The following is an 8,538-nucleotide window of genomic DNA, read 5'->3' on the forward strand; positions in this document are numbered from 1 at the left end:
AGATTACAGATTAATTTGTAGTGAGGAGAACAAAATCTCTTGCATGATGGATCCGGTTTTCAGAGTTTTGTATGACAATAATACTTATCATTTACCATGGATCAAGAAAGTTCAAGGCGTTAGACAAATCAGGAATGTCTTATATCTGGAATGATTGTCCAAACATTGACCTTATCGGCAATAGATACGGACCTACATTTAGTATTGATTGGCCTAAGAATAACCTTAATCAGAGGTTAGATAATATGTATGAGCAGAACTGGGTTGCATGATGTCCATGTAAACACACAATGTAAGAATTACAGGATATTCAAAAGGAATCTTAACTTTGAAAAGTATCTGACAAAAATCAAGCCATTTGATCGTACAATTCTTTGTAAATATCGTTGCTCTAAATTTAAAATACCAAGTATCCTTGGAAGGTATACCAACATCTCTATCGAGAATAGAATTTGTCATTTATATGTACAAGCAACAAAATTGGAGACGAGTTTCATTATCTTTTTGAGTGTAAGGCTTTTGAAAATTACCGTACACTTTATATGAAGTCATATTTCTGGAATAGACCGAACACATTAAAAATGGAGCAATTGCTTCATTCAAGTAACAGAACAACCATTTCCAACCTTGTTAAGCTTTGCATAGAAATTTACTACAATTTTCAGTAGTTTCTTGCCATAGGCATTGTAAATTAGTTTCTATTTTTTCTTTCATCCACTTATGCATGTGAGGCCATTTATTCTCTTTCATTTCGCATTTCCGTCCACATTTCTTTTTCTTCTTATACGTCGGGGGCCTGGCGCCACCATTTTCCATGTATACGTTTTTTTTTTAACTTCTTTTTGTCAACGTTGTTGTCATATGAACTTTGTATTGCATATTTGTACTCTACATACCTCACACGAGTGAGGTGCACAGAGATTGAATAAACTTGTAAAACATTGTCAATTTGATAATAAATTTCAAATATGTGCGGGGTCGTGACGTAGACTAAGCATTTTTTTTTATTTACGCGGGACAAAATATTTGTTTGGATAACAAATTACCAATAGGTTGTATACAAGCCTACATATCAATTGGGATAAACCTAATCTCAACAAACAGCTTGACTGTCCAGTGTTATCTTTGTTGAGTTAATCTACTTGTCCTTGTGTGTTATTGCTAGTGTATATTTGTTTGCTATTACTTGTTCATTTTGCGTCTGTAACCTGATGATGAAAGTCGCTACTTTCGAAACATGTCATTCTTTTTGTATTAATTTTGGTAAATAGATGTATAAGTTAAAGTCTGTGGTGTTTTCAATTTTTTTAATATCGAGATTTGTGCTAGGTAGACCATTTGGATATATATATATATATATATATATATATATATATATATATATATATATAGAGAGAGAGAGAGAGAGAGAGAGAGAGAGAGAGAGAGTAGGTTGGCGTCTATCTTGGCGCAGAGTGCTCTATGTCCATTGGACAGAGCGGAATATATGTTGATACTAGATGAGACTAGTGGAACACTAGTAGTTGTAACTCGGAGTTTCACGCTTTATAGCGATCTTCAGACAACTTCAGACAGCAGTTGTCTGAAGATCGCTATAAAGCGTGAAACTCCGAGTTACAACTACTAGTGTTCCACTAGTCTCATCTAGTATCAACATATATATATATATATATATATGTGTGTGTGTGCGTGTGTGTATGTGTGTGTGTGTGTGTTGTGTAAAGTAAGTTTTCAGTTTGAAATTCATCTTAACCAGTCACAACAAAAGAGACGTACAATTAACCACATGTCCAAATAAGGAAGCGACTTATACAAACATATTGGAGTATGGAAAAATCAACGGGGTATCCCCCGCAATCCAGTATTCTATTAAGTAAAGTAATGCATTGAAAAAAGCAGAAAGGTTAAAAACACGTTGCGACTTTTCAATTCATCGAAAAATTTCACGTTATTCAATATGCAAATTTTGTCTTTTCAATTAACCACTTGTCCAAATAAGGAAGCAACTGATACAAAGCTATAGGAGTATGAAACAGTCAACGGAGTATCCCCCCCCCCGCATTCCAGTATTCTTTGAAGTAAAGTGCATTGAAAAAAAGCAGATAGGTTAAAAACACGTTGCGAAGTTTTCCAATTGATCGAAAACTTCACACCCTACTCAATATGCAAATTTTGGTTTTGAATACGAAGCTGGAAATTAAAATAAACACTGGAATATAGAGTAAGTTAGAGGAGTTTAGATGGAGGAGTGAGAGAAAGGTTCAAGTTGGAGTTACGGTGCTATCGGAATAGTGCAAAACGTGTAACACTAAAAGCCGTCATAGTGTTGTTGTGCTATTCTACGGAGGACTAAATGAGCCATGCAATAGAAAAAACAAACCTTTCTCTCTTCATAAATAAAATATCGATAAACTAGCTTCAGGGTTCTGTTATTTTTTTTCCTATACATATTATCTTTGTCGTATACCTTGCATCGAAATTTAGCCTTATTGGACCGGCTTTAGGGCGACAGTTTGTCACTATCGAACTCCAGGCGATTTACAAAATGATAGTTCCAATATATGCATTTGTATCCAAAATCAAGAAACTTGTTATCATCATGAAATAATTTATATTGACAGGTAGAACTTTGTAACTTGTAGCAAACCTTTACAGTCAGCAGTTCCTTATAACCGTTTCCTTGTTTGGACGATAGAAATCTATACGTGTACTTTGTTCGGGTTTACTCGATTTTCCTTTCGTGGAACTGGTACCAGCGCTATGGCAGGTGGAAGGGACCGGGCTGGGTAGCCGAATAGTACACTTTTATATATGTATATGACGAAAATTAAGTGCTCATTTTAAACTCAGTCAGAAAACCCAGTTGGAACCCAGTTGAAACCATCTTAAAAAAGACCTAGTTAAAAACATTTGAAGATGCCCAATTTCCATATTGACACACTATTTGGATAAACCCAGTTGAACTGGAATTTTCACCAGGAAAGAAATAATGTTTGAAAATTTGGGGATAAATGCAGAAAGAAAAAAAGTCTTCCAAACACTGCTTAGTATCTGATAAGTTAAAGTTACAAAATATGTCTAGGTATTTTTTATGCCTTTAAATTAGTTCCAGAATATCTTTTATCCGGTATATAACAAAAGCCTTTAATGGTTGTTACTCTAATTGCACGTTTCGCTGTTTCACAAAGGTCTGTTTAACCTTTTCATGAGCCTTGCAATTATTTTTGTATAATTACGTATAAGAATCACTGTACACGACTCTGTGCACTATTTGGCTTTTCTTTGCACTTGAACGATTATTGAGACGGCTTCCGCCATTTTGTTTTGTGTTAATATCTGCGACATACAGTACTACACGGTGAGCTTTCATTTCCTTCTTTGTTTTCTAATAATCTGTAGTTTTTCCTCTTCTTTCCAGAATCTTTCATACCTAGGATTTTAGCTCTGCTGAATAATGTTAATGCGTAGACAATGTGCAATCACGGATTTTTTTTTTTGTCAAAAATATTTCATTTTTCAAATTCCAATCTTGACGGGATGCTACAACTTCTTTTCATTTTTTTAAAAAAAGTTTTTGTTCTTACTGGAGGTGCAGAACACAAGCAAGTAACAATCAATTCTGTTCTGTATACGCTTAAAAGAAGTTTTCAAAGAATTCTGTTTTTCCACCAAAACTATTTGCTTTATTTGATATTGTATATACAGAAAACATTGTCTCTGATTTTTGCTCAACATGGAACTTCACTTCTGGAAAATAGGTATTGTCAATAACATGCATTTAAACTAATAAAAGAGAAAACAAATTTCACTAATTATGTAGGTATTTGGAAAGATGAGAATAGGGTTTCAAAGATCCGAATATTAACCAAAAGTTTTACCAATCCATATGTTAATTGTAAACCTTCACCACGTCGCCAAAACTATGGAATAAAACCAATTTTAGAGCTGGCCTATAAGTTTTTATTTTTTTATTGGCTAAATGCCCTGTGGATTTCCCTCTTCATTTGTAGGTATGAACTCTTGCATTACTCAACCAGTACACATTATGAAAATAAGCACATTATACGTTAGTAAAAAGAAAAGAAATAATTACTGATGATAATCAGCAAATATAATTGAACTGCTGCAGTAAGCTTGTACAGTAAGCGACGTCTGCTGTAATTTAGTAAAGTGACAGTTGAAACTCGATTACTGTCACATTTTAATTTGTTAATAATAAACTAAATGAGTGAAACCCTATTGGCCTGTTAATGTAACATTACCATCATGTCATCACATGTTTCGATTTAAGGATACATGTAGCCTACTGTACTTATGTAGTAACATTGCATAGTTTTCTTATAGTTTTCCAATGAAAGACTGACGATGACTGGTAATCTAACCGTTAGTCACTGACCGACTGATCGATAATCTAACCGTTAGCCACTGACCGACTGATTGATAATCTGACTGTTAGTCACTGACCGACTGATTGGTAGGCTAACCGTTAGTCAATGACCGACTGATTGGTAATCTGACTGTTATGCAATGACCGACTGACTCGTAATCTAACCGTTAGTCAATGACCGACTGACTGATAATCTATCCGTTAGTCAATGACCGACTGATTGGTAATCTGACTGTTAGTCAATGACCGACTGACTAGTTATCTAACCGTTAGTCACTGACCGACTGACTGATAACTCACTGTTAGTAAATGACCAACTGACTTATAATCTAACCGTTAGTCACTGACCGACTGACTGGTAATCTAACCGTTAGTCACTGACCGACTGACTGGTATTCTAACTGTTAGTCACTGACCGACTGATTGACAATCTTACCGTTGGTAACTGACCGTGACTGATAATCTAACTGTTAGTCACTGATCGACTGACATGTAATATAACCGTTAGTCACTCACCGACTGACTGGTAATCTAACTGTTAGTCACTGACCGACTGACTGATAACTCACTGTTAGTAAATGACCAACTGACTTATAATCTAACCGTTAGTCACTGACCGACTGACTGGTAATCTAACCGTTAGTCACTGACCGACTGACTGGTATTCTAACTGTTAGTCACTGACCGACTGATTGACAATCTTACCGTTGGTAACTGACCGTGACTGATAATCTAACTGTTAGTCACTGATCGACTGACATGTAATATAACCGTTAGTCACTCACCGACTGACTGGTAATCTAACTGTTAGTCACTGACCGACTGACTAGTAATCTAACTGTTAGTCACTGACCGACTGATTGACAATCTAACTTTGAGTCACTGACCGAATGATTGATAATCTAACCGTTAGTCACTGACCGACTGACTGCTAATCTAACCGTTAGTCACTGACCGACTGACTGATAATCTAACCGTTAGTCACTGACCGATTGGCTGGTAATCTAACCGTTAGTCACTGACCGACTGACTCGTAATCTAACCGTTAGTCAATGACCGACTGACTGGTAATCTATCCGTTAGTCACTGACCGACTGGCTGGTAATCTAACCGTTAGTCACTGACCGAATGATTGGTAATCTGACCGTTAGTCAATGACCGACTGACTGCTAATCTAACCGTCACTCAATGAGTTGCGTCGCTATTATTAATTCGTATTGGCTTACAAGCAAACGGAAGATATAAAAACAATACCACGTAATGAACATCAACGTCTTCTTTCTTTAACAATGGCAATATTTCAGAGATTGATCATTCAAAGTTATCCTAAATAATTAATATTTCATTCTGGACTACTTAAGGGTTATCAGTATTCCCCCCAAAATTGCTAGAAACTCACGAGATATTGGTCAATAATACATGCTAACTTTTCAACAGGCAGTGTACTGCCCTTACATGCCGTTGTTATGATCAGTAAGTCTTTAATTTTCATTTCGAGTACCCCGTAATGACTGGAAATAATTTGGAGGCTCAGAGCCTGCCGGGAAGTGTTTTTGAAAAGATTTGAAACTATTAGCAATTATTAGCATGCTCAAAATCCGGGCCAATTACTAATGATCTTTAAGCATCTTTTATTTTGTTTCATGTGTTAATGACTGAATTGCCAATTGGTTAACTAAGACAACAGGAATCAGGTTTTTTTTTCTTTATTATTTGAAAATTAACTTTAGTTAATCTAATGTACTGAATTGGCATCGCATTTTACAATAAGAAATATTTTATTAAAATAGCAAACTAAAAAAAAAAATCCTTTTAAATATACCTTTAAGAAAGGATTTAGATTGTGCATTTATATTTAGTTCAGTACAGATAGGCTATATACTGATGTGGAATATGTCTCACAGTTAACAGATTAAGACTGTCTTCTTAAATGATCTTATGCCACACCCACATCCCCTCTTTCGGCAATGTCCAAATAACCTCAATATACCGTATCGTACGAAATAACATTGTTACAAGTTTCACATTATTTGCATTTCTTTCGGATCAGTGTTCATTTCACATTTTATGTTTCTTTTCAGGTCATACTTTGGTATTACAATGAAGACGCCCTCTTTCTACAGAATCCTGACAATACTCCTTACCCTGGTAGGGATCGTTCATTGTCAGCCGCCGCAATGTCCCACTATTTGTTCCTGTTATCCTGGTCCTGAATTGAATACTGGGGTAATTGACTGCAGTAATCGCGGTTTGACATCCATACCTAATAATTTGTTTTATCCATTAGGAGGGTTTATTGCTAAGATAGACCTATCAAACAACATGTTGACTACACTAGATATCGATCGGGTGTTCACGATTCTTAGAGGTACCACTGTCGAGGTACTTGACTTCAGTTCAAACTTAATATCTGACGTCACTGGAACATTTGATGCATTCGAAGGGAAAGATTATGTAACCCTGAACCTGTCCAGTAATGCGTTCACCTCTTTTCCGCCGAATGTCATTCCCGTTAATCACCAACGCAACAAACTCGTCCTTGATTTCTCGAACAACCGGTTAACCGAATTAACTCGACATATGTTTGCTGGAGGAAATGATGTTAACCTGTTTGGGTTTGAATTCCTCGCCAAAAATAACTTAATCAATCGAATAGATGACGAAACCTTTCAAGGAGTTGTGATCGTAGATACAATTCTAGATTTGAGGTCCAATCTCTTGACTACTCTCTCACCGACCTTCCAAAGCCCAGCTGGAATCCGAGAATTTCGTTTTTCAGGTAACCCTTGGAACTGTGACTGTAATCTGCGATGGATTATCAATCCTATGCGATTTCTCGTCAACCATACATCGATGGATCCTCCTAATTGCGTAACACCAGTTGCAATTCAGGGTAGACCTATATTCAATCTAACATCAAATGAATTTACCTGTCTACCATTCCGACAGGGTCCGTTACAAAGGAACATTGTCAACCAAGATAGCTTCACTTTGAGTTGTCCAGCTTCAGCCGATCCACCCACACCTGAGATCAGCTGGACTGTCTGGTTACCCTGTCCTTATGGTGGTGACCCTCTAAAGATGTTTTTTACCTCCGATGAGATTACTATGAGTAATATCGACCCTAATCCTAGGGCGGCGTTTAGATGTACAGCAATTAATAACGCTGGAAGTGTGAACTTCGACCTGGATATTCGAGTCGACGGTGAGAGAGGTATTGCTATCCCAGGAACGTCAAATGCAGTGCCTCCTGGCATAGAGCTTTTATCGAGCTGCCGGAGAGCCTCCTCCTGTAGGAGGCCCTAAAACTACCGTCGACGGTGAAAAAGACATTGAGATCCCAGTAAATATACCCTCGTCATCCCACAAGCCTTATACACCTTTTCAGGGAATACTTTTATTACCACTCTTCATAGACCAACACCGATGTACATCACAGGAGGGATCGTGGTCAACGAAACGCCATTACCAATAGGACGCCTGTGTGTTCTCGTCGTTTTAATTGTATTACTGATTACTTCGTGGTGCGTAACAGTTTTTACGATTCATCAAATCTGGAAACTGAAAAAGAAGTGTTCATGTACGACCCAGATAAAATCATCGAAAAACGCTCATTCTGACCAAAATAAACCATCAGTTTTTGGCGTCATACTGCAATATCAAGAAAAGTAAGAAGAACGAGATGGCGGGAACTCCTGGTCACTCCCTTTCACTGGACCTTCCTCAGGATGAGTATGAAAACACTGGACACATGCCGCAATCGAAAAAGCAGTTACCTGTCAGACCAACTCTACCGCCCTCTAATAAGGCGTATGTTATTTTCAGGCACGATGCCCATGGTAAATGACAGTGCTATTTTACTCAAACACAAGTATCAACTTACAATTTGTTCTTTAAAGTTATCGCGTTTGGATGAGTGTAAGACGTAAATATTTGCTGTATCTATTGCTTAGGCTGGTGTGGTTTGTAAAATATTGGTGTTTTTTTTTTGGTTAGTTAATTATTCCATTTAATTTCGTGGTTACATGTAGGGAACATACACATTTCATACCGTTCATTTAATTCGTGTAAACTTGGAACGTCTTTGGAGATTAAATCAGGGATAAAAGAAACTCACAAAATAAAAGTTGAAATTTCAAGATTAAGCTTCT

General features: G+C 36.9%; 1 protein-coding gene across 1 annotated transcript; it reads left to right on the plus strand.

The window, feature by feature from the left end:
* The first annotated feature begins 3,224 nt into the window (after positions 1-3,224).
* LOC139968596 (leucine-rich repeat and fibronectin type-III domain-containing protein 4-like) lies at positions 3,225-8,526 on the plus strand. Its single transcript, XM_071972744.1, has 2 exons — positions 3,225-3,358; positions 6,469-8,526. Exon 2 carries the CDS (start codon positions 6,488-6,490, stop codon positions 7,691-7,693), a length of 1,206 nt encoding a protein of 401 aa, XP_071828845.1. The 5' UTR covers positions 3,225-3,358; positions 6,469-6,487; the 3' UTR covers positions 7,694-8,526.
* The last annotated feature ends 12 nt before the right edge of the window (positions 8,527-8,538 follow it).

Source organism: Apostichopus japonicus, chromosome 6 (genome assembly GCF_037975245.1).
Source record: "Apostichopus japonicus isolate 1M-3 chromosome 6, ASM3797524v1, whole genome shotgun sequence".
NCBI classification, from domain to species: Eukaryota; Metazoa; Echinodermata; class Holothuroidea; order Aspidochirotida; family Stichopodidae; genus Apostichopus; species Apostichopus japonicus.

Coding starts and splice junctions, on each gene's coding strand:
- LOC139968596 (XM_071972744.1), top strand. CDS start 6,488: ATGAAGACGCCCTCTTTCTACAGAATCCTGACAATACTCCTTACCCTG.